The 26,572-nt window shown below is 37.2% G+C and overlaps 2 protein-coding genes across 3 annotated transcripts in view; one reads left to right on the top strand and one right to left on the bottom strand.

The window, feature by feature from the left end:
* The window catches only part of LOC132109280 (recombining binding protein suppressor of hairless), a 45,522-nt gene extending 31,997 nt beyond the window's left edge, over positions 1 to 13,525 (top strand). For both annotated transcript variants that reach the window (XM_059515302.1, XM_059515305.1), the window contains exons 3-11: positions 1,291 to 1,386; positions 4,291 to 4,456; positions 4,592 to 4,766; positions 4,987 to 5,124; positions 6,379 to 6,491; positions 6,759 to 6,899; positions 7,284 to 7,439; positions 7,549 to 7,652; positions 10,986 to 13,525. In XM_059515302.1, coding sequence (XP_059371285.1) covers positions 1,291 to 1,386; positions 4,291 to 4,456; positions 4,592 to 4,766; positions 4,987 to 5,124; positions 6,379 to 6,491; positions 6,759 to 6,899; positions 7,284 to 7,439; positions 7,549 to 7,652; positions 10,986 to 11,322 — 1,426 coding nt within the window. In that variant the 3' untranslated portion in view covers positions 11,323 to 13,525. The remainder of the gene's footprint in view (positions 1 to 1,290; positions 1,387 to 4,290; positions 4,457 to 4,591; positions 4,767 to 4,986; positions 5,125 to 6,378; positions 6,492 to 6,758; positions 6,900 to 7,283; positions 7,440 to 7,548; positions 7,653 to 10,985) is intronic.
* A 3,547-nt stretch (positions 13,526 to 17,072) lies between these two features.
* On the bottom strand, positions 17,073 to 23,007 carry LOC132097942 (cholecystokinin receptor type A-like). The gene is made up of 5 exons (XM_059503960.1): positions 22,622 to 23,007; positions 21,912 to 22,163; positions 20,413 to 20,671; positions 18,901 to 19,028; positions 17,073 to 18,382 (listed from the first exon to the last, which is right to left on the bottom strand). Exons 1-5 carry the CDS (start codon positions 22,746 to 22,748, stop codon positions 17,802 to 17,804), a joined length of 1,347 nt encoding a protein of 448 aa, XP_059359943.1. The 5' UTR covers positions 22,749 to 23,007; the 3' UTR covers positions 17,073 to 17,801.
* Positions 23,008 to 26,572: the final 3,565 nt, after the last annotated feature.

Genomic DNA, 26,572 nt, shown 5'->3' with positions numbered 1-26,572 from the left:
CAACCCATGACAGAAAAGATCATGCCAAAATACACTGAGGGGAGTGTTCTGCACAGCACAGATTTTCTGATGGAAACTTGAGTAGGCCAGTGTGTGACGTTAAATGAATATAAGTGTGAGTCATTAGTCCTCCTGTCAGTCTTAGTGTGTTAAGCCTCTCTCGTGTCTTGTAGGAGAAGGATTATTGTCGAATCACAACTTCCCCCTCCCACCCTCATGTCACAGGGCCCCCTTGCTTTCCATAACAAAAGCCTGTCTAACTTGAGCGTGTGTGAGACGTTTGCATTGCAAAGGGAAGCTGCTTGTGTGTGTGTGTATAAGCGGCCCCCCGTCTCTGTGTCCCTCTGAGCATTTTGACATGTCAGATGTCACAGACATCTGTGCAGATGAGCTGTTTTTGTGTGTGTGAGTGTCTACGTGAGCGTTTTTATCCAACACATACAGTCTGTTACAGATCAGTGTTTTTGATCTTCCTGCAGAATATTTCTGTTTTGGATTCCGTTCAAAGCTTGTTATGTTACCATATTAAACAACAACCTTGAAGCAATGCTTTTTTAATGTTTCAGAGTGTCTACATTTAGCAAGCTAATTTAAGTTTTGCACATGCTGGGATGTTTTCTGTTAGTTTACTGAGGTAATTAGAAGACTGACACGAAATCAAAATCCTTTGATTATGAGCTAAGAGATTTTGTGCAGTTTGATTCGTGTACACACACACGCACTGCTGTCCTTTTGCCCTTTTTCTTACCCCCCTCTTCCCCTTCTTTTTATTTTAAAGACCCCCAGCTGGAAAGCTGAGGTTTTTGGCCACAGTGTTTGTGTGCTTTCTGCAAGCAACACATAGTTGCACTCACCAGAGAATTGGCTAATCAAACTTGGGTCTGTGTTTCTAGTCCAGCTCTGGAGATTTGGTTTTTGAAGCACATACAGGCCTTCAGAAGGCTTTCTCTTTAAAGAAACACACATACATACACCACATGCTTTCACCAGAACCCTCTACAATAGCACTTCTAACGTGGTTTTACAGGTCTGAAACAAGGATGGGTTTTAAAAACTCAAAACTGTGGCATTGAAGTTAAAGCACACGGGTGAAAAGCAAAGTAGAAGTCATAGAGAACTGCAGTTTATATGAAAATGCTCATCAAAAATGTAATCTTGCCTGTTTCACTAATGCATTTTTGTTTTATCTATGATAACGTTATACCAAAGTCCCTTTAAGCCAAATCAGGTCACTTGGCAGCCATAAAAGTACAGCTCCATTCAACAAATATTTTTCTTCTGTGATTTCAGAGAAGCCATGCGGAATTACCTGAAGGAACGAGGAGATCAAACTGTGCTCATCCTACACGCTAAAGTTGCACAGAAATCATACGGCAATGAAAAAAGGTAAATGACAACTATGATTCATGATGAATTCATGAGGTGAAATGTTTTTTTGACTTGATAGCCAGTGTAAATACTGAACATTTGCAATATTTATTATTTAATCTCTGTTGTCTGCATTGCGTCTCACTATTTTTTTTTTGCATCCTGCACCATCAGCGTTGCAATTTTTAGACACATTAAAGAGTTTCACTTTTAACCCCAGTTCCAATTCCAAGCTCTCCATCTATCTGTTTTTGAGCACAAAAACTGATCCCATGGCCATGTGAAGCCCCTTATACCATCCGTCGATTCCCTAAGGTAGGAACATTTGATTATTAGGGAAGAGTGCAGTAAGAAGAAGAGGTGAAGGGACAAGAGAAGGAAAGAACATGTGAGAGAGAGGCTGATAAGAATAGAAACCAAATAATGACGGGAAAGAGAAAATAAAGGATTAAGGAGACAGCGAAGTGAAGGAGAGAAGGTCAGCAGAAAGCGAGACAAGATGATAACTGTAGAGACAAACAGTGTCTGAGGAACTGATGTCGCTCGGCCTCATTTGGCAGTTATTTGTGAACAGCACAGCCAGAACCTGGACACATGTCAAGAGCGACAGAATACCAGATGAGAGCCAGAGAGAACAAAAGTGCGCGCTTCAAGAAATCATATACATGTGTTCTGTAATCAGAGATGGTTTATGACTAAGAAGAGTATCATTTAGCTTCAATTGAAAATGAATGTGAAGCACTTGACTTGTTGCACCAGTTCTGCTTCTTGGCATGTCCTTGTGACCCCCATTGACTTTTAAAACAGCTAATGGCTTTTTTTTTTGCTTTTTTTTATGTTGCTAACTTCGTCCCAGTTCTACAAGCATAAGTGATTTATCAAATCGTGTGGTTTGTTAAGAAGAGGTGTGCTCTTGCTTTTAGAACTAACATTTTGGTTTACAGTTTTTGCTTAGCAGACAGTAAAACCATGCAGTGTCCCAGAATCCACCCTGGCAACTGCATAACAGTGTTCTAACAACCCCTCATGACACCCTAGCAACTACATAACAATACTTTAACCATTACCCATGACATCCTAGCAACCACACTGTCAATCATCAAAGACACCGTAGCTAGCAACTCCACAGCAGTGCCCTGACAACCATCCAGGACACCCTAGCATTCCCATCCTGACACTATAGCAGCACACTTAAAACCACCCGGTTAACCCCATAGCAATGCCCTGTGCCCGATGCATTAAGATGGTCTTTGTAGCTATATGTACTAATGCTGTGGATGTACATGGTCCTAGAAATACATCATAAATGTTAGCTAGGTTAAACCAGCACAGTTTGATACAGATCAAACTCCCACGGCTAGTGGTCCAGACTAAGACATGAATCTTTCATTATTAGTATGTGAAAGTAGGCTTCAGACTCGTCTTTTCCTTTTTCATTTCAAACACACCAATACAGAATATACTGAACAGTACAAATGAGGCTGTCATGTATAAGGGTGAAACACGATTGGGGTTGGGTCTGCCCCCTAACGCATGCCAATAGTGTGTTTCAGTCTGACTGGATGTGGAACTGCTGTTATTCCCCTTTTATTGCACCATTTTTCAGATATTAGCTGCAATTGCGTGTCATGAATATTCCCCCGCCTCATGTCTAGACGAGTGTCTCTCCAAGATGAAGTGCAGTGAGCTGATATCGTCACCCACAGAGATCACTGCTTTAATGTCAAGGTCATGCTGATTGATATCAGTTTGCTCCAACATCCCTTTAATGATGTAGGCCACAATAAAGAGGAAATGAGTAAAGATTTCACAGGCCTCAACCTCTGATGGGAGTTCTCAAATGTACCTTTTGCTCAGGTCTGCCTAGGTTTGGGGTTTGTGTATCAACACTACACATGTGCTGCCACCTAGTGCTGATCTGAAGTCATTCTGATAGGTTATGTACAATTGATGTATAATGTACAGTTGTTGTACATACATATTCATTGAACAGTTCTGATAATAATTAATTAAAGCTTAATATTTAATGATATGTATTTATTTGTATTTTTTTTAAATCATTTATTCATTTGAGTAATTTTAGTTAATAATTTTAGTCATCCGTTTTAGATATTTTATGTTTCATTCATTCATTCATTCCTGCCCAAAGTCAGCATTTTATTTGTTTGTTGGTTCATTTTTTTTAATTTATTTGTTTTATATATTCATTCATTCATTCTTGCTCAAAAGCAGCATTATGTTTGTTTGCTTGTTTATTTTTCACTCACTTATTCATTCATTCATTCTTCCCAATATCATCATTTTATTTGTTTGTTTGCTTGTTTATTCTTCATTCATTCATTCCCAAAACCATAATTTTCTTTGTTTGTTTGCATTATCAAAAGCAGCATTTCATTCATTCGTTCATTCACTCATTCATTAATTCGCTCATTCATTCCTCCCCAAAAGCAGCATTTTGTTTGTTTGCTTGTTCATTTATTCATTTAATTTGTTCCTGCCCAAAATCAGCATTTTATTTGTTTGTTTTAAATATTAATTTATTCATTCTTGCCCAAAAGCAACATTTCATTCATTCATTCGTTCGTGACCAAAAGCAGCATTATGTTTGTTTGCTTGTTTATTTTTCATTCATTCATTCCCAAAAGCAGCATTTTATTTGTTTGTTTGCTTGTTCATTTATTCATACAAAGCAACATTTTGTTCATTCATTCATTCATGACCAAAATGCAGCATTTTGTTTGTTTATTTGCTTGTTTTTCCATTCATTCATTCATGACCAAAAGCAGCATTTCCTTTCTTTCTTTTCATTTTATTTGTTTGTTTCGATCTATCTGATATCTAAATTACTTTGTCTAAATATATATGCATTATGCCAGTGAGTTTTCCATGGTCAAGCTACACTCACATTTTGTGTTCATCCAGGTTTTTCTGTCCTCCCCCTTGTGTGTATCTGATGGGCTGTGGATGGAAGAAGAAGAGGGAGCAGATGGAGCGAGACGGCTGTTCGGAGCAGGATTCTCAGCCCTGCGCCTTCATCGGCATCGGCAACAGCGACCAGGAGATGCAGCAGCTAAACTTAGAGGGGAAGGTAATGCGCGCACACAGATGTGTTGTCAGAATAAAACGACAAGATTTCCTCAGCCGAGCGCACAGAGCCAAAGCAACACCATTAGCATAGCATTATTTTTCTCATGAATACCCAAATCTTGCCTTCTCCCTGCAGAACTATTGCACAGCCAAAACATTGTACATCTCAGACTCAGACAAACGCAAGCACTTCATGCTGTCGGTGAAGATGTTCTACGGAAACAGCACAGACATCGGCGTCTTCCTCAGCAAGAGGATCAAGGTCATCTCCAAACCTTCCAAAAAAAAACAGTCCCTCAAAAACGCAGACCGTGAGTATTCACTACCCATATTATGCACATTGGAAACTCTTACAATGCTTTTGAGACTGTTTGACAGTTTTAGAAAGAATGATGACACCGTTATATTAAAGATATATAAGAAATAATATAAGACATATTATAGGGAAAAAGAATGTTGGACAGGGCTTTCAATTCAGATAACATAGTCTGAAGTCTCTGTAACAGAGTTCTGTTTTTCTCCTGTGTGCAGTCTGTATAGCATCAGGAACGAAAGTGGCGTTATTTAACCGACTTCGCTCGCAGACGGTCAGTACACGTTACCTGCACGTCGAGGGAGGAAACTTCCACGCCAGCTCACAGCAGTGGGGAGCCTTCTACATCCACCTCTGTAAGTCTTTGTGCACAAATCTGGGATGTAATGTTGATTGCCAAATCATTAAAGAATGGTCAAAACTGAGATATAAACTACTGTTCAAAAGTGTGAGGTTGATGATAAGATTTTTAAAAGGCCTTTTCTGCTCACCAAGTCTGCATAACAGTAAAAACAAATATTAAGTAAAGTAAAAGGGTATTACAATAAGATAACTGTTTTGATTTTAATATATTTTAAAATGTAATTTGTTCCTGGGATAACAAAGCTGAATTTTCAGCGGCCATGACTCCAGTCTTCAGTGTCACATGATCCTTCAGAAATCATTTTGATATACTGAATTCGTGTACAAGAAATATTTCTTATCATTACCAATGTTTTAAACCGTTGTGCTGCTCAATATTTTTCCACGGTGCATGTTTTTCATGATTCGTTGCTAAATAGAAAGTTTAAAATATCAGAATTAAAAAAAACAAAAAACAAAAAAAATATATATATATACATATGTGTGTGTGTGTGTGTGTGTGTGTGTGTGTGTGTGTGTGTGTGTGTATATATATATATATATATATATATATATATTTTTTTTTTTTTTATATATATATATATATTTATGTGTATTTATTTATGTATTTATGTATATTTATTTTTGTATATTATTTGTCTTTACAGTTACCTGTGATCAATTTAATGCATTCTTGCTGAATGGAAGTGTCCATTTCTTTCAAAAACAATTATTTCGGACTAAACACAGTTCACTTAGTTTATGTAATGTTGATCTGAAATCTTATATAACCCTAAGAGCAAAACTGACTATACACGTGTGCATGTTTACCATTACTATGTCTCTTAAACAGAACTTGTAATATCTTTCTGAGTCAATACAGTGAATCGCAAACATTTGCTTCTGCGGAAGACTTGTTCTTCCTTAGAATCAGCAGCCACACCTGTGCAACCTGACTCCTAAAGACAGCCAGTCAGATCAGAGCTTGTCATTTGGAAAACACTATTGCCATTGTTGTGTATTAGTTGTAAATGCATCTCAGTAGACCTGTTCCTGTCTATCATGTCTTTAATGTCAATCAAACAAAAATACTGACAAGAAAGAATGATACATTAACTTCTCTCTCTTTTTATTACTGAAATGAACAATTTGGATTTAATGGAAAAATGCCATTGTCTTATAAAGACACCGAAATGTTTGCATTTTGACAACCATAATGAAAGATCTGATCACACAGGATAAGCTTAGTCTTGTTAATGATATTTCAGTGGATGATGAAGAGTCCGAGGGAGAGGAGTTCACTGTGCGAGACGGCTACATTCACTACGGCCAAACCGTCAAACTGGTCTGCTCCGTGACGGGCATGGCTCTTCCTCGACTGGTAAGCCCATGTGTCATCTGATGATTTTCTCCATTTGATCATTTTTCTCTATGATCAGATCAGATGACAGTATATATTTTTTAGAACAGACTTAGGGGTCAGAAACTGTCACTGCTGTGAAGAAAGCAGCACAATGTTGTCGTCCTGATATTTATGAGACTTCTACTGATATTCTTATCAACTTCACTTCCTTTCCTTCTTCCCTTGCCTGTCTTTTTCCCGAACATGCACGCACACACACACACACACACACACACACACACGCAGATCATCCGTAAGGTGGATAAGCAGACCGCCCTGCTGGATGCAGATGACCCCGTCTCCCAGCTGCATAAGTGTGCCTTTTACCTGAAGGATACGGAGAGGATGTACCTGTGCCTTTCTCAAGAGAGGATCATCCAATTTCAAGTGAGTCGCTTTCTGAAAACTTGGAGGAAATGCATTTCTTATCATTGGTTCATTGTGTGTGTGGACCTAAAACCTTTTATTGATGGCTAGAAGCTCACATGTAGAATTAAGAAATAGACCCAAAACATATAGCTAAATGGCAGATTGTTATGTGTTATCTTAGTGGAAACATTATTTTTGCTTATCTTGTCACAAAAATATTAGGTCAATAAACTAGTCATTCTCACAAAGTAAACTCCGTCAGGGTGATAAAAGACTTCTGATTTGTGAGTTTATTTTGCGATAATGACTAGTTGATTGACCTGATATTTTTCTTTGTAAACTTCTATTTTTTGTGTTCAGAGTATTTAAGTGTGTTTTGCTTGTGTGTGTGTGTGTGTGTAGGCTACTCCATGCCCAAAGGAACCAAATAAGGAGATGATAAATGACGGTGCCTCCTGGACAATCATCAGCACTGATAAAGCAGAATACACCTTCTATGAGGGCATGGGCCCTGTACACACCCCTGTCACACCTGTGCCTGTGGTTGAGAGCTTACAGGTAACACGTGCACAGAAACAGGCTTTTTCCAGAAGTTACTCACATTGTCCACTCACAAGTCTCTGCCTGTGGTTGATTGTGTGTGTACACTGCATGTGTGTGTGAGCAGTTAAATGGTGGAGGAGACGTAGCAATGCTGGAGCTGACAGGACAGAACTTCACTCCAAATCTGCGGGTGTGGTTTGGTGATGTAGAGGCTGAGACCATGTACAGGTATGGATGATATTTGAAAAGAAATTCATATGGCAAAAAGGAATACCAATCCAAGAGGTTTTGAAATGCTGTTCGTTAGTTTATGAACAGATCATTTTATAGTGGGCCTTTACATAACTACAATTATAAATGAGCATCTAAAGACCTTTTAATATATATGTTTATAAGCATGTTTTAGATCTGTAAAAGATGTGTAAAATACTTGAATAATTGTACATTATTATATTTAAGGAATTTGTACTGCATTACTTTATTAGACTGAATACTTGTATTCTTATGCAAAAACATTTTGAAGGCAAAGATGAGTAAGTGTAAGGTGCATATATATTTTTTTACTTCATTTCTTCAGTTTACAGTAAATGAAATTCATATAAAAATCATTTCTATACTACAATGAACATGCTTAAGTGTGAACTGAATGTAATGTTAATTGCAATTAAATGAAAATGTATTATGGATTATATTTACTTTAAATGCAATTAGATAAATGTGTAAAGTGCTTTTGTCTGACTAAAGTTCTATAGAAATCTTTCTATGTAATTAGCTTTATTGAAATATGCTTAAAGAGTACTGCCAAATGTACTGACAAGTGTTTATAGTAAACTATATTCTTTAATATAATTTATATTGAAAATTGTATGTTTTATATACAACCCGAATTCCGGAAAAGTTGGGACGTTTTTTAAATTTTAATAAAATGAAAACTAAAGGAATTTCAAATCACATGAGCCAATATTTTATTCACAATAGAACATAGATAACGTAGCAAATGTTTAAACTGAGAAATTTTACACTTTTATCCACTTAATTAGCTCATTTAAAATTTAATGCCTGCTACAGGTCTCAAAAAAGTTGGCACGGGGGCAACAAATGGCTAAAAAAGCAAGCAGTTTTGAAAAGATTCAGCTGGGAGAACATCTAGTGATTAATTAAGTTAATTGATATCAGGTCTGTAACATGATTAGCTATAAAAGCTTTGTCTTAGAGAAGCAGAGTCTCTCAGAAGTAAAGATGGGCAGAGGCTCTCCAATCTGTGAAAGACTGCGTGAAAAAATTGTGGAAAACTTTAAAAACAATGTTCCTCAACGTCAAATTGCAAAGGCTTTGCAAATCTCATCATCTACAGTGCATAACATCATCAAAAGATTCAGAGAAACTGGAGAAATCTCTGTGCGTAAGGGACAAGGCCGGAGACCTTTATTGGATGCCCGTGGTCTTCGGGCTCTCAGACGACACTGCATCACTCATCGGCATGATTGTGTCAATGACATTACTAAATGGGCCCAGGAATACTTCCAGAAACTACTGTCGGTAAACACAATCCGCCGTGCCATCAGCAGATGCCAACTAAAGCTCTATCATGCAAAAAGGAAGTCATATGTGAACATGGTCCAGAAGCGCCGTCGTGTCCTGTGGGCCAAGGCTCATTTAAAATGGACTACTTTCAAAGTGGAATAGTGTTTTATGGTCAGACGAGTCCAAATTTGACATTCTTGTTGGAAATCACGGATGCCGTGTCCTCCGGGCTAAAGAGGAGGGAGACCTTCCAGCATGTTATCAGTGTTCAGTTCAAAAGCCAGCATCTCTGATGGTATGGGGGTGCATAAGTGCATACGGTATGGGCAGCTTGCATGTTTTTGAAGGCTCTGTGAATGCTGAAAGGTATATAAAGGTTTTAGAGCAACATATGCTTCCCTCCAAACAACGTCTATTTCAGGGAAGGCCTTGTTTATTTCAGCAGGACAATGCAAAACCACATACTGCAGCTATAACAACAGCATGGCTTCGTCGTAGAAGAGTCCGGGTGCTAACCTGGCCTGCCTGCAGTCCAGATCTTTCACCTATAGAGAACATTTGGCGCATCATTAAATGAAAAATACGTCAAAGACGACCACGAACTCTTTAGCAGCTGGAAATCTATATAAGGCAAGAATGGGACCAAATTCCAACAGCAAAACTCCAGCAACTCATAGCCTCAATGCCCAGACGTCTTCAAACTGTTTTGAAAAGAAAAGGAGATGCTACACCATGGTAAACATGCCCTGTCCCAACTATTTTGAGACCTGTAGCAGAAATCAAAATTGAAATGAGCTCATTTTGTGCATAAAATTGTAAACTTTCTCAGTTTAAACATTTGCTATGTTATCTATGTTCTATTGTGAATAAAATATTGGCTCATGTGATTTGAAAGTCTTTTAGTTTTCATTTTATTAAAATTTAAAAAACGTCCCAACTTTTCCGGAATTCGGGTTGTATTAGTATACAAAAATATAAATATATAACCAGTTACTTTTAAAAAGGTTTTACTTTAAAGTAAATAATCTTTAAAGTGGACTGTGCTGTGTTAAGAAAGAGTCCTTGTAATTGATATTATGTAATCTGCAAACTAAAGTACATTAGAAAAAAACTTAAAGTGCCCCTATTATGGGTAATGAAAGGTTCATATTTTGGTTTTGGGAGTCCCCAACAATAGGTTGACATGCATGCAAGGGCAAAAAACACTTATTGTCTTATAATAGTCATTTATTTTTTACCTTATTTGCTCAACGACTCCCAAAGGATTCGCTCAACGATTCATTTTTCTAAATCCCCTCCTTTGCGTGACGCTAATCTGCGGTGATTGGTCTGATTGGTCTCATTTTCGTTTCATCATGTCTGTGATAAAGCAGCGTTTGTGAGCGCAGTGCTGCTTTGTGTACAGCGTTACCAGGGAAACCGCTATTTTTTCTGCTCCCAAAGCGCCATCTAGTGGCAAAGAATGAATTTGCATTTTCATTCAGACCAATGCGAAAAGATCAACGAGTGGGCGGGCAATATGCTAATGTTTCAAGTTGACGTCAACATGAAAAAGCTTGGGATTTATTTAAAAAAAAGACTCCTTTCAGTGATTCAGAATCGACCCTTTCTTTTGAGAGACAATAATAACCTTAAACATGCTGCACTTTCAGATTTAAAACTTTGCAGAATGTTTTATTCACTTAGAGCTGTTACACACTGCATGAAAGGCGTTTTCAAAAATCCATAATAAGGGCACTTGAAGATTTGAAGTACACTACAAGTTCACGTTTAATACAGTTAAGCGCTATATGTTTTCACAAGGGAGTCCTAAATCAGAGTCCTTACCAATGTGTTAAATGCAGCATTAAATGACATGTTAAGCTTTGACTGAAGTGCCTCTGCCTAGTAAAACCGAAGTGAACAAGACCCCACACGTATTGTTTAAAGCCTGATGTGGTCGTTAAAAAAGGATTTTGTTTCATTACTGCTCTCAGTTAAACATATTGCAGGCAGTGACAGACTGAATTATTAATAGACATGATATTTCCTCTAAAGGTGTGGTGAGAGCATGCTGTGCGTCGTCCCAGACATCTCGGCATTCCGCGAGGGCTGGCGGTGGGTGCGGCAGCCGGTGCAAGTCCCTGTAACACTGGTCCGTAACGACGGTATCATCTATTCCACAACGCTCACGTTCACATACACGCCTGAACCCGGTCCACGTCCGCACTGCAGCGCAGCTGGTGCCATTCTACGAGTGGGCAACACCAGCTTGCTGTCCACGACCGGTAACAGCGCGGGAGGGAACGGAGAAGTGACACCCTACGGTGCCAACAGCACATCTAATGCCATCACAGCGCCGTCCTCTAATGCAGCCGCGGCTGTTGTGTTATAACACACACAGCAGTGCTCACGAACTTGCAATGTGAAACAGTTTCAACAGACTAAAAACTATTTGTAAAAGTGCTGCATATTGAATTTCAAAATAAAATCCCTGACAGGGAAAACAAGGGATAGATAGGTGAAAAAAAAAGGCAAAACCTGTGGCGAGGACGAAATATTTGAGAATGGTTCTTCTGTGCCCTCTTGTGGTTTTCTCTACGGAGCCGGTCTGGTGCTAGCAATAGACAGTGCCTGAGAGGAGCTGGTCAACAGGTGAAGAAGACATGGAGACAAGACCACAGCAATGATACATCAACCGTCTACAAAATGCGTCGACTGAAAATGTTTAGTCTCTTACGTTGCTTCCTTGTGGTCTGTGTGAGCGTGATATGGTGAGATGTATCAAAGCCTGGGAGGTCGAAACTCTTAGGGTCACGTTGAAATTGTTACATGACAGTTATTATGGACCAAGGATATTGTATAAGCTTTAGTAAAGGTACAATTTTTTTTTATATATCAAACATTATAGTGCGCTTTTGTTACCAAATAGGTTCTATTCCTCCTCTGAGCTTTTTTTTCTGTATATAGCTACTTTCATATACATTGGTTCACTTGGACTACTTCAGTTTTGATGCTTTCTATTTTGCAATAGCCCCCCCCCCCACCCCTTTTTTTGTTTTCCATTCGGTTTAGTTGTTTTAATTTTTCATTTGGGAGAAACTCACAGGGTCTGTTTTTTTATCGTTCATTTTTATAAAGGTTTTAAAAGTAAAAGAGCTTTAAGCAATGCCTCTGCCTTGCCTGCATTACGATATGCGCTTAGCTTCCTTTAAGCATTTCATCGCTGTGTCTAGATCTCACAAAAGGAACAAAGCCATCTTTCTGTCTTATTTGGGAATATAAACCAGAAAACACAATATAGAGGATTTGGATGCAACGTGTCTCTTTGATACGGAAGCCATAGTGTAGTTGTTTTGTTCTAGAGCAGATGTAGGAGCTCACATATCAGAAAGTTCGCTGTAGCTGGATATTTGTTACGTTCCATTTCTGGCAGTTTTAGTGCCGTTTTATAATGTCTCCTTTCTTAAAATTCAGTTTTTTGTTGTCTTCCTAAACTCGCATTTTCTAAAATTTGAAATGGTCTCAAAAACAGTTGATTTGGAGACGTGCTCTACTATTATATGTGGCCTTAATGGAACAAAGGTTCCCCGTTTAGTTCACCCCTTCAAAAGGAGATTTACAAACACGACCCGAGGAACCAAGCCTTGCTTTTTGAACATATTGACATTCGATTTTTGATACTAAAGTTCCCCAAACTTTCATTTTTTGTTTGGATTGAGAAAATGTTAATGTGTACTAGATACAAACATACCCAAAGATATTATATTGCGTTGTTGTCTCTGTTTTTTGAATATTTGAAGAGTATGTCGGGATTTGTGGCCTCTCACATACCAAAAGTAGGAAGCTTTACTCCATTGGTCAATGATGTGTTTATCGTGGCCTTGGTGTCTCAGCAACTAGTAGACTAGTATTAATGAAAAAAAAAAACCTAGCTGTAATGAACTCATCAACCAGCACTAATAGTGTTTTGTGACTTTCTTTTTTTTATGTACAGTAATTTAACGTTTGAATTTTATGCGTCCATTTGTGAAAAAAAAAGAAAAGAAAAAGTGAAACCATTCAGCTATTTTATTTTATTTTTTTCTTGTGTGTCTGTGGCTCTTAACCTAGTTATGTCCTTGGTGTTTCTTGTCGAAACGGTTGGGTGTTTAGTGTCCCAGTTTGTCCTTACCTTATATGTTATTGTCTGGATAGTAAAAGGACATCATGGGACTAGAATCATGGAAGTTAATGGCCTTTAAATGTGTGTGTGTCTCAAAGATGTAAGCATACAGCAATACTGTATAGATTACTTTTCGTGTGGAAATAGCCACTGATTTTTCACCAGCCTGATCCACAGCAAATGTGGCCATGAAGAACAGCTGGCTCAACTAGAGTCATATTCACTTTCTTTCCTCCTCCTCCTTCTTCTTCTTCTTCTTCTTCTTCTTCGTCATACTTCAATTTAATCAAACACCTTTTTGGTAGATTTGTAAATGTGCGTGGATCCTCCACTGTCTTCCTTAATTGGAAAATCTGTAGTGTTGTACAAGTAGGCGACCTGTCAAATAAGGCAATACTCCAGCATTGTAGGCCTATAATGTAGTACATTTTGGGGGGAAAAAAAAACTGTAACTTGAATGTTTCTGAAAAAAAAAAAAAAAAAAATTCACTTGTTGCCTCCACTAGCCTTTTCCTTTTCACCTCTTCAGCTCTTTTTCTTGCTTATAATGTCTTTACTTTGTCTTTGATGCAAAAATCTTCCATGAGTCAGTTTAACCTGAAGCTCTTGCACTCAGTTTCCCAGAATTCTTGCGTAACCGTCTTCTTCCATATTCTTGCGATTCAGTAGGCCTATCATGTAAGCGCACACTTCCATTTGGAGGAAGATGACACTGGGCAAAAGCATGGATGCATTTTTTTTATTTATATGTACAAATTTTACTGTGCCCACATTAAGCAGTCCATTTATTTCTACTATCTGATGGAATTTGAATGTAAGTGATTGTCTTTGTGAGAGCTTATCATGCAATGCGTGCAATTGTGTTTTTCAGTTTTCATTATAATTCGAATGCTTCCCTTGATTTATATGCTATCACGATCCCAAAAAGAAAGAAAAACAAGTGCTTTAAGCCAGTCCGCCTTGAAATGATACAGCATTATTGAAACAATTTCTACACAAACTAAAGAAAGCGATTAATTCCGACTGTAAATTGTAGTGTGACTTTATCATGTTTTCATTAGCGTAGCACAACATATCATCATTTAGACATTTATATTAATAACATTGTGAACCACTCCGTCAGTCTTATAGCTGCGTTTGTTCCACATTTGTTTACATTGTGAATTTGCTCAGTTTTGCCCCTCACTTACTGTAGTGTTATGGTGGTAAAGTGCATTATATGATGCACTCTGAACAAACCGATTGACAATCTTGCTGTTTTTACTGTTTACATTAAAAAAAAAAGTTTTTAGTTGAGGTTTCCAATTAAGGATTTGTTCTGTCCCATATCTGTAGCTGACATGTTTGAGCTGTGTATTGCACAGAAAATTGGAGGACAAATTCTAACAAACTCCATAAATTTGCATTGTATCATTTTGCTGTCAGTTATAAATCAGTTGAAGAGCTCCAAACTTGTTTGTAGAGGTCATGTATCACGCCTTAAAACCACATTTAATGGCAAACTGAGTGAACAAATTGTCAGTTTTATGTTTAAAAATCAGCTGGTGTCACTTGTTAATTTGTATATTTCTCCATTAACACTGCTCTTCCAAAAACTACCTTTTTTTGCGCTTGATGAGCTCTCAGCAATGTATAGGTTAAATGCCAAATGTCTTATACTTACGTTTTCATGCACTTCTTATCAAACATGGCACAACTTCTCAAAAATATCTCAGTTGTTACATTATAGAAGGAAAGAGGATTGGGAAATGTACCGTAGACGGACACAGTGGTAATCTTTAGTGGTTTTCTAGTTCCATACTTCCATACAAAGAACTTAAATTGGTCATAATGTTGAGTTGTTTTGCCTTTTGGACATGAACGTGCAACCAAAGGATTTTTCTGTTTTACCATCTGGAGAGTTTTGTGTGCATGTGATATACTCTGTATCAAGATATTATGATCTCTGCTGGTTTTGCACTTAGAGAAAACCATTTGTCTAGATTAGTTGCTTAAAGAGTGTAACGATCACTTTTCATGTAAAGTGCCTAATTTGATGCTCTGTGCTAGGCTTTATGTGTGCAGTTCATCCTCCACCCTTCTTAACCTTTCACTTCCCCTTTGTCAGTGTCTCTTACTTTTATTGCTCCCTCTTTTTTTTTTTCCTTCTCGGTCTGTTCTAGTTATAATATTCAGAGGTATCAGTATGGTAGCAATCACAGTCCTTAATGGGCCGGTGATGTTAGGATCATGTGCCCTAATGTGAAACAAGGGGACAGAAAAGAAAACAAAAACATTAGTTTCATTTGTCCGTTTGATTTTGTACATATTGCACCAGCTCAGTTTCACCTGTCATTAAATAAAACTGCAATATTGGCAAAAAAAATCTAGAAATAAAAGTGAGATTTATTTCCCTTGTGTATTCATTTTGCACTCCTGCAACTTCTTAAAAGACAACGAACAGGGATTATGCTTAGTAAAGCTGTTTTTAAATAATTAAAAAAAATGTTTTCAGGTTGCTGTACTGCAACGGAAAGACTTTCTCAATTTGTCATTGTTCCCAAATATTTAGCACCACACTTTCAGCCAACTACATTTCCATTTAGCCACCCAAATTGGGCCATTCTACGCTTATTTCGTTTTATCTTGCAGACTTATTTTATTTGTAATGGCAGAGAGATGAGATAAAGCCTGATTTCAGTTATTTTGTAGCTTTTTTTTTTTTCTTTCTTAAAGGGATATTTTTTCTGTCATCATTTACTCAAGTCAAAAAGAAGATAAATTATAGAATGTTTCAGCTGTTTTGGTCCATATGATGAAAGTCAATTTAATTTTGCATATTTCAAAATATTGTATATTCTATGTTCCACAGGAGAAAGCAAGTCAGATTGATTTAGGTTTGGAAAAGCATGAAGAAAATGACAATTTTCATCACATTAAACGTTGACTTGGTGCCTCTACCATATGCTGCTGATGTTAACCGTATCATACAGGAGCATCCAGTTAGCTTTTTTATGAATGGCTTTCAAAATTTTAGTAAAAATAATAAAGCATGCATAACTTCCAACATGTAAAAAAAGGTCACTTTTAATGTACTTGCACAATACAGTACAAATGCACTCCACAATACAGTGACGCAACTGAAAAACAAAACAAAACAAAAAAAAACATAGGAGGAACATTTTGGTTCGACCCTCAGGTTGCATTTCATACAAAGCACTCCTAAAATATTAATGTATTAGATGATATGTGGACTGGCGTACGTGTGCGCCATCTCAACAGCATTGTAACACCCTATTATTTTAGGAGAAATAGTAGGGAAATAAAACCGCGAGTTTGGCATAAACAAATATTACAAACAAATATAATAGTCAATGAGAATGTGTCCTGGTGAAAACAGCCCAGATGACAGAAGCAGCCTTGAGTAGGTTCTTTGAAGTGCACAACAGGTGTGAAAAGTCTCATGCGATGAGAAGGACAGAATATGTACAAACAGTACGGCTGGATTAACATGAGATAAAGACATCACCGTGTACTTTTCTAGAAGAAAGCGGTTAAAGCTACACATCAACATATAAACATCACGCAGGGACCAGCTGGTACTTTTTGTACACCGTTTACACATTTTTGCATGTTTTTGAGGTATTGGCAAAGAATCCAAAGAGGTTTTAAGTGTATGTGTCATACATTTATCAAACAGAATTATATCTGTGTAGTTATTACAGAAGCAGATGAGAACAAAATATAAAATATACAGTAGGTCAGTGTACACTCCTAACTGATGTCAGATATTTACACTACAACTATATTAAGCAGCAGATCTGTTTTCAACATTGATAAATAATAATACATTTTTCTTGGGCAACAATTTAGCATATAGTATTGCAGATTTCGGAATCATGTGACCCTAAAGACTGGCATAATGAAGCACTGCCATCACTGGAATTTATTTTAAAATAAAATTTTTAAATGTTAATAATATTTCAGAATATTTCATTTTTTACTGTATTTTTGATTCAATAAATGCAGCCTTAGTGAGCAGAAGAGAGTTATTTTAAAAACATCTCAACCTCAACCAATCTTTTGAATGGTAGTGTAGTTAGAAGCAATATCTCAAAACATCCGCACGATTACTTTGATAGTAACACACACACACACACACACACAAATCAAGTCAAAGGCAAGGAAATCAAATGAATTGCATTAACTTTTTAAGAGCAAGCAACTCAGCCGTTAAAATAATTTTAACTTCAGTTAAATTGGCTTAAAGAATGAGTTATAAAATAAAGTTGAAAATTGCTTAACTTTGATGAGTTAATGTAAAAACACAAGTTGTAATAACTTAATGGTCATATAATTTTTTACAGTATACGTAGGTGAGCCAGAAAATTAGAGAGACAAAACTCCTTTATGACTTTGTCTTAGTCTGTACTGTAATGAGGACTGAAGGCCACAGTCTTGCTCTGTTTGGTGCTGCTGTTTATTTAACAGTGACATACTAAATTTAAGCACTGGATACTATCAGCATTTCAGTGATATTATCAGCTACTGTCTGCATGCTTGTGCTTTCTTTTATCATCAGTACAACAAGACTCTCTTCCGTTAGCAGCCTTTTTACTAAAGCTTTGACAGATTTTGACACTGATCTTATATTTTTCTTTACATTTTACTCAAGATAAACTTCTTGTTGGGCTAATATACTGAAAATTTCAGGGTTTAACGAGTGCCAGTTATGCTTGTGCTGAGCCACGGATACTGATGTCAGTTAGCCTGGAACGTGTTCCTGAGCTTTGTGTGTTACCATCAGCCTGTCTGGTCACATCGGTTTCTCCACACAGCGTTCTCTGCCCTCCAGCTCCTCTGGCGCTACGTCGGGTGCTGCTCCTGCTTACTTCCTCGAAATCAGTCTTACGACAGCTGAACGTCGCCAGCACACCCTGTCTGAAGCGGTTGTTCATAAAACAGTAGACTATGGGGTTGACGCAGGCCGAGGTGTAGGAAAGCAAGTGGATGAAAGAGATCGGCGCTCCTGAGAGGACACGATCGGCTGAACGTCTGTCAAACGCCCTCCAGGCATTACCAACGAAGATGGGCGTCCAGCAGAGGAAGAACAGCCCCACGATCACCAGCAGCATGCGAATGACCCGTTTCTTGGCCATGAGGTTTGCTGTAGGGCTGTTGCTGCAAACCCTTCGCAGTTTGCATTTTGGATTGCTGAAGCCGGGCGTCATGGGTTCGGGACGCTTTCTCCTCAAGGGTTGGAAGTAGCAGCCATCACTATTTTTCAGACTGGAAGCGCTGTGTTCTTTCTCTAGTGAGCAAAGTGAGAATGTAATTGTGTGTTATACTAAAGCATTTTTCTCTTTTGTCTCTGATATTCACATATGAAACAAAAGAATTATACTGTAATTTTTAAACCTATTCTACATCTGAATTCAAAATGATGATCAAATTGGTTTTTATATGTACTTATACATGGTTTAACAATTAAATGTGTTTGGTATATAAAGAAAACCATGATAAAGTTGAGTGATTCACTTTAAACCATTCGCAACAGAATTGCTTTCTGCTCACTGATCTCTATATCATTTCTATATTATAGATAAGTGTTTCCACAATGGTTACATCAACATAACTTGCGTATCGTTGAATTTCGAGTTTCCCAGTAAATATGGCTCTGCTTGGTCATTCGTGTGCTTGGAAACTTGTAATTACTCTACTTGAAGGGCACATTGGGTTGTCCTACAAATTGACATCACAACTAAACAGCTGTATTTATAAAAGGCTTTTATGCAACAAATCCACATCTGAATGATATTTTCCCCATACCTCTGTTTGATTTCCTTTTAGCCGTTTCAAATTTGATTCCCCTGTAGAGTTCGAGTGAGGTGAGGCCATAAGCCGTCACCATTATGATGCCAGGCACGAGAAAGAGTATCAGCAACAGGAAAACATACCTAAAAATAAGAGAGAAGTCAGAAGTCAGAACTGGGTTGACAGTAAGACCTGGCTGGTTCTTTTCTTTAAGACTGGTCATAACTATTCAAAGTCAGTTAAATCAAAACGTAGATTGGTCTCATTTGAATCTGAAAATAAGACTGACTAACAGATTAATTCATAAGACACCATTTTAACATAGAGGGGAAATTTATGCAAATTGTCTATATTTGTGTCTGTTTTCACCATACTTTTAGCTAGAAATAAATAAATAACAGAAGAAAAAAAAAATCCTGCTGGGTAGGTTTAATTTTACAGAATCGTTTACCCCAAAGCTAAAATGATTTATTCATGCTGTTCCAAACTTGTCTCCAGATATAATTTATTATACAAGGCTAAATTCCAAGATTCTCCCCCTGATTTACAGTATGGAGGAGCTGCTGAAAGTCAGGGCCAGTCTGCAGATTTCGGGCAGTCGGAGTTTACAGATCTCATCAAAAATCATAGATTTTAATGTTAATGGATGGCTCAGGGTTTAAACTAGGCTGATATTAGAACATGTATTTTCAATTTGTTATACATTGCAACAACATGCATATTTTTGCACAGTTTTGTTGTGTTCAGAATGACCTGAAAAGTACACACACACACACACACACGCGCGCACACTCACACACACACACACACACACACACACAAATGCTTTTCTTTGAAACAATTTTCACTTTTCAAATTTTAGTGTTCAAATTGCTATCAAATACCACATAGAATTTACCATGAACTTTTAAAGTAGAAAGACTAAAATGGTATTTTCTTGTAAAACATACTCAAATAATCTGTGCTTTATTTGCAAATCCTGAATTATAATAATTTTGTTACAGTGTTGTGTGGGATCCTTAGTTGTTTACGTTACCCAGTTTTTTTTTTCAAAGTCGGAAAGCATATGACTCCTCAGCTTTGAAAAGTATTTCACCATTAACATACATGGTCAACATACTTTTTGCATTAAAAAGAGTTGTGTTCCACAGAAAGAAAAAGCCAATGTCTCTTTACACTGAGTGCAAATAATCCTCTTAGCAAAGGCAGTTTTAACTAGCTCTGCCCACCACTGCTCAGATGTTCTACCTTTAGTGCAAACAGTATATTACTTCTATTTAAACTTCTTAGTGTGAATAGCATCTATCACTATTTGCACTTATACTTGGTGTAAACAGTATCTACCAGTATTGGTTTCTTTTTTTTTTTTTTTACACTTAGTGTAAATAACTGCTGACGAAAACATAACAGTATAGGCTACAGGTAACATGAGGATAAATAATTACAGGATTTTTATTCTGGTCCTTATTCTTTTAACAACTTTTCCTCGAAAATAAAAATAAAAAACACAGTCCTAATAAATCTTACCAGGTCTGCATGACATCACTTGGCCAAACCAAACGGCACATGTGGCCTGTGCTGTTGTTCCTGCGCATGAAAGGCACCAGAGTGTTGCCTATCGGATAGGGCAGCATGAGCAGAAAAGACACGACCCAAGTGGCTGTGATGACTTTTGTAGCGTGGGATTTCGTCTGCCATGTGCGGGACTTAAGGGGGTTGCAAATGGCACTGTAGCGCTCCAGAGAGATGGCCACGAGGTTGAATGTGGATACGCTCACCGAAATACCTGTGTGTTTGGATGCACAGAACTCAATTGCACATACAGAAATAAGTATTGTCATTCTAAGAAGGTGTGATGTATATGATTCAATAAACAACAGTAAACACAAAAATGGAAACTTCATAACAAACTAACTCTAAGCCCTGATAACAAAGGCATGAACTGATTATAAAGTTAATTTCTGCTGGCACTTTAACGGTGTAACACTGTACCCTTTACAACAAGAAAGACCGTAGCTCCAATTCTCCTCTGAATAATCAACAGTGCTTGATTGCTTATGAATGTTAACATACCACATGATAATAACAACAAAATTATGTAAATTAAGTCATCTTTATCATGAGCAAGTATTACAGAATAGCACAAAACAAACATAAAACTGTGGTCTTGCAATTACAATTGAGGCTTTTGTCCCCTTAATGAATCTCTAAATCAACTTTAATAAATAAATAAATAAATAAATTATGACCAAATGCAAGGAAAAAAGCAGCTGGAACATCAAGTAATGTCCTTTGGTTAGGAGATCCTTTACAGTCTGCCTCTTGCATACAATGTTATCAGAGGCCCTTTTTTAGGGCATAAAGAAGCTCTTAAGATCAGTGCATATTATGTAAACATTGCCACAATGTATCAAGATACTCAAATTGTCTGGCAAAATAACATCGTTACAACTAAAATAGTCAGTACCATAGCAGTAAAATCTCATGGTACTTCTCAGTACCATTTGCTTGGTAGCAAAAATTATTTAGCCTAACTATTATATATAAAACTTATTTATACTAATTATTTACTATTTATTTATATATAATATAATTTTTTTTTAAAAGAGTCAAAAGTTAGAAATAAATGGAGAACAATTTACTACAGAGTTTTACCTCAACCTTCTTGAAAAGTATAAGTTTGTAAGTTTCTGTGTAAAAGAATTAGTTTTAAGGTAAAAAAAAAATAACAATGATAATATCTCATTTCTAGATTACAGATGGTAATTTTACAGTTACATGCGTTTGTACAGCACGTACCTACAGTTGTTACTTTAAAACTTCAGTCACTTGGTATAAGACCCCAATCACAATAACAAACAAAAAGAATCCGAAAAGAGAAGGTCTCATATTAATTTACAGTGGGACTTATTATAATAACAGGTAACTTTGCAGAAAATCGGGTTATGGTAATTTTTCAGAGAACCAACAAGTCATTTCCAAACACTGAGCTGGTGAAGTGAACTCCAAATATCAAACGGACTCACCCATGAAGTACGTGGCCACTTTACACATGCCGGGGCCGAAGATGAAGTCCTTCATGAGGTTTGGGATGAGTGTGAAGGGCATGCAGAAGACACTCAACATCAGATCACTGACGGCCAGAGACAGCAGGAACAGGTTCGTTACCGTCCGCATGCGCCGGTTCCGCAGCAGAACGGTGATGATGAGGCTGTTCCCAATGAAGCTCAGGAGGAAGATGAGCACATACAGAGCGATCCGCACCGACTGCTTCATGTCTGACAGACAAGTACCAAAGAAAGAAAGCGTAGAGATTCATTTAACCTCTTTTGATGGCCTTGCTTGGTTTATTTGAATGTTGTTCTAATTGTATAGGTCAATTATAAGATTTTAAACTGTGCTCTAGAAACAAACTGACATTTATATTGACATTGTTTGACAAGATTTAACAAGCAAACTATGGTGATCTTTTCTTTTTTTCTTTTCTTTTTTTTTGCTTAGAAATGGAAAGTTGTACAAGACCTGTATAGTCTCGTTCAACTCGTTCTATAGCTCATAAAAAATAATTGCTGGTAAAAGTGAAAGTATTTAGGTTGATTCAGTGATGCAAAATATTTTTCTCCCTTATACAGGTTAATTTAGATGTTACCTATTTGTCTGTGTTTAAAATGCGCTACACCACATGAAAGATAACAAAGTAATAGCCTATGCAATAAAAATGTAAGATTTCGTTTACCTTTTGGCTCGGACGTGCTGTTATTATCATTTTTACACTCCGACAAATTCTCGATTCCTGGTCCACATAAAATTTTATAAATATCAGTGGAATTGATGAGCATATCGTGAATTGTAAATGTCTCCATATTTTCTGATATATTCTCACTGTCCTTCGCAATATAGACACAGATCTATCCAAATTAATTGCAGGCAACATTTGCTCTGCCATAATGCCAGAGAGCTGCATTCTATATTAAGACACATGTTTTATCCTAATTCATAGTTATATATGCAAGATAAAACGGGTTTCTATTGAGATGTTAAAAGGAAAAAAAAAAATAGCCTAACAAAATAAAACGGGCAAAGTACGTAAAGTAGGCTAGATCCAATCCCGTATATCATCAAGCGTCCCTGCTGATGAGTTGTGATGTGAAGTAATGCAGTGATCTGTGTTGTCGTCTACAGAACACAGACCCCGCCTTCACTTTCTCACCAGACACCTTCCATGAATACTGTATGAAACCACATCACATTTCCTAAAGCATTACAGCTTTTGGGTGTGTATGTGTGTGTCTAACTGTTGTCTACCATAAAAATAATGTGCAGATGATTATTCAGAAAATAATACACATGCTTATTCAGAAATCATTCTAATATGCTGATTATTATTTATTCCACGAAGTGCCACTAACTCTGTTTATTCTTTTACACATAACTGAGCAACTACAGTATGACTTTACAAATGAAGTTGTTTGTGTGCTCTTGCTTCCTGATTTACTATCTTGACTGTAGCAGTTTATCCTCACAGATATTTTAAGGGCCTTTTTAGGTTAATTTACTGACTTCTCCATCGAACAGCGCACTCACACGTATTTATGTGTTTAAACAGCGTGGCAAATGCTTTATAGATTTGGAGAGTGAAGATGATAGAGAGAAAAAGACCTGTGAAATGAACACAGACTTAAATGCTTTTAAACATCTTTATTTGTATACAGCACAATGTAAAACAATGTTATTGATGTTTAAATTGAAATCTTTTGTAACATTATAAATGCCTAATGCATCTTCTAAAAAAATTCATCATCAGTCATCATTCAGTCATCATTTGGAACATAACCTAACAAACTTGTTTTGGTGAGATGTTTTGCTTGAAGATATGTTTGTGCTATTTTCTTTACAATACATTTCACTTGTTTTATATTTTGATATATTTTGCAAAGATATCCATACATTAAGTGTGGTGTAAGTGTCCAAATGCATTCTGGAGCCATGCAGTGTTCATAGAAGACTGATTGTTTGTCTTGTGTGTGTGTGTGTGTGTGTGTGTGTTTGTTATAGGTGAACTGGGAGAAGAGGATCCTTAAGAGTTTGAACAGTATGTGCACTGAGTTGGAAATCCCACTGGCATGGAAGGTATCATCATGTATATTTCAATTTATGTAAAATGAGTCATTTACATGTGCATTTGAGCAATTAATTAATTATTTTTTTATATAGTGGCCAGTCCCAGAGCAGAAAGAGCTGACAAATACATGGAACGAGATGGGAACTGATGAACCAGGAAATGCAGACACTCAAAATCTGACATGATCAAGGTTTCATCTCAATGTGTAATGTTTATACATTGCAGAATGTTTACACACAGAGGTTTGGCTCACACACAGAAGCCCTGAGCAGTATAACAGCTCCATAACAATGCTATCAGTTTGCAGTGTATATGATAACATTCACCACTTTCTGCATGACATGGGAATAAACCGCCCTTCTTGTGAAACTAGAGCATGTCCAGATGCCTGGACCACATCCCAATTACTAAAGCTAATGCTTAGTTTCTTTCTTGCGTTCTTCCTTCTGCTTGCACTTCTTTGTTTCACTTGTTCTTGTTCTGTATTTCTTACAATTTCAGCATGACTTTGAAAAAATCGAGTAAAATTGCCTTTTACCTTTTTTCAATGGTAGAGGAGTACTTTCTCCCAAAATGATCATTTAGTCATCATTTATAGAACCTGTTCACATTTAGTTAGTTAACATGTTTCCCCCCTCTTGATCACAAAAGTAGATATTTATACTCTTTATACTCTTTTTTTCCATTCAATGAAATAGTATGGTACAGTGGCCGAGAGAGCTCAACACAAATTAAAAAAGTAAAGAAAAAACAACAACATGCAAATAGAAAAAACACCATCAGTTTGATGATGCATACGGGTGGGCCGCCCGGCCAAACTGAGCGATCGGGGGAGAAAGGCCTTAGTCCGGGAGGTGACCAAGAACCGATGGTCGCTCTGACAGAGCTTCAGTGTTTCTATGTGGAGAGAGGAGAACCTTCCAGAAGAACTACCATCTCTGCAGCACTCCAGTCTGGCCTGTATAGTAGAGTGGCCAGACGGAAGCCACTCCTCAGTGAAAGGCACATGACAGCCCACCTGGAGTTTGCCAAAAGGCACCTGAAGGACTCTCAGACCATGAGAAACAAAATTCTCTGGTCTGATGAAACAAAGATTGAACTCTTTGACCTAAATGACAAGTGTCAAGTCTGGAGGAAACCAAGCACCGCTCATCTCCTTGCCAATACCATCCCTACACTGAAGCATGGTCATGGCATGGTGGTTTTTGTTACACCTTTTTACACAGTGTTAAAAACTGACAACATTTTTCAGCTGTTTGTTATCAACATGAATCACTGTGGCTGTGAAATGAGATCAAACCTCAGATAACAGAGAGAGGAGTAAAAATACTGAGGATGTAGGATTAAGATTGAGATAATTTCATCATCATGTTTGCATCTTTTCCACTTTCTTCCACTGAGCTAATGCAAAGGCTCAACCATGCTCTATTGCACTCTTGTTTTAAATTACACTAATTGGTAGGCTATTATAATATAGACAAGTTTGGAAGCACTCAGATCTGTGTGTTTTTTTTATTGCAAGTCCAAATGAGAAAGATATGCCTATGAAGCAGATATGAAGCAGCTGATTGGATTCCCTCAGAAGATATTCAGATAAATTACTCTGAATGAGAATTGAGCCACTGTGATGATTTAGAATAGTTGTTACACTTATGAATAGTTGTCTATATAGTTGACATATTCAGCTGGGATAAGAGGGGTTTGTAGAAAATGTAATCAAAGGTTGTAGTATTTACCATCTCTGTTTCTTTTTACCATATACTGTATGTATATTCTTATTTAGGTAAGATGAAACATAAAATTTGGTGTTGGTTGGTTTGAGAAACCCAAATAATGAGCGTATCCAGGTTTCCCTCAATGTCCGTGACATTCCTCAAATGGTGACACTCCCTCTTTTTATTTCACTTCATTCTATTTTCGTTTCAAGAAAAACAAATATGCATTGCTGATAATCATCTGAAGCCAAGAGTTAAGAGATAGATAAAAATCTGAGGGGCCGTTTACACAACAACTTTCTTAACCCCCCAAAAAAGGGAAACGGTTTATGCGTTTTGACTGTTCATTTACATGACAATGGCATTTTGGGGATTGAAAATGGATAATTTAGAAATGGGTTTCAAAGTGCAAGTTTTTTAAACCGGCGCTGTTATCGTTTCTGTACAAACACCCATTATGTGAATCTTTGAAAACGGTGACTTCATGCATGTGGGGTTAAAATTGATAGCCTGAATGCACTGTAAGTCGCTTTGGATAAAAGCATCTGCTAAATGCATAAATTTTTTTATTTTTATTTTTTATTATGTGTTAGGTATGTAGACGTGCAGTACATGTCGATTTTAAAGGCAAGCGAGAACAAACATACACAACAATGGCGGAGTATATGGTACTGTTGTTGCTGCTCAACGCTTCTTCAGCAAATTGTGGATATACTTCACCAATATTTCAACCAACAGCAGAGACGCATCATATACAACATATAATTGACACCTCCTTACAGGTACTGTTTGCTAACAAGGTGACCGCTACGAGCTAATCTGTTATTAAAAATTGCACGGTGCATGCATA

The sequence above is a fragment of the Carassius carassius genome, chromosome 2, assembly GCF_963082965.1.
Source record: "Carassius carassius chromosome 2, fCarCar2.1, whole genome shotgun sequence".
In the NCBI taxonomy this organism is placed as follows: Eukaryota; Metazoa; Chordata; class Actinopteri; order Cypriniformes; family Cyprinidae; genus Carassius; species Carassius carassius.
Note: the sequence above shows the minus strand (reverse complement) of the source record. Positions and strands in the feature narration are given on the sequence as shown.

Excerpts from the sequence above, each read along its gene's own strand:
- LOC132097942 (XM_059503960.1), bottom strand. The coding sequence starts at position 22,748 with ATGGAGACATTTACAATTCACGATATGCTCATCAATTCCACTGATATT. Across the intron at positions 20,672-21,911 it reads AGTGGCCACGTACTTCATGG|GTATTTCGGTGAGCGTATCC; the intron begins GTGAGTCCGTTT and ends CCAAACACACAG. Across the intron at positions 19,029-20,412 it reads AGTGATGTCATGCAGACCTG|GTATGTTTTCCTGTTGCTGA; the intron begins GTAAGATTTATT and ends TCTTATTTTTAG.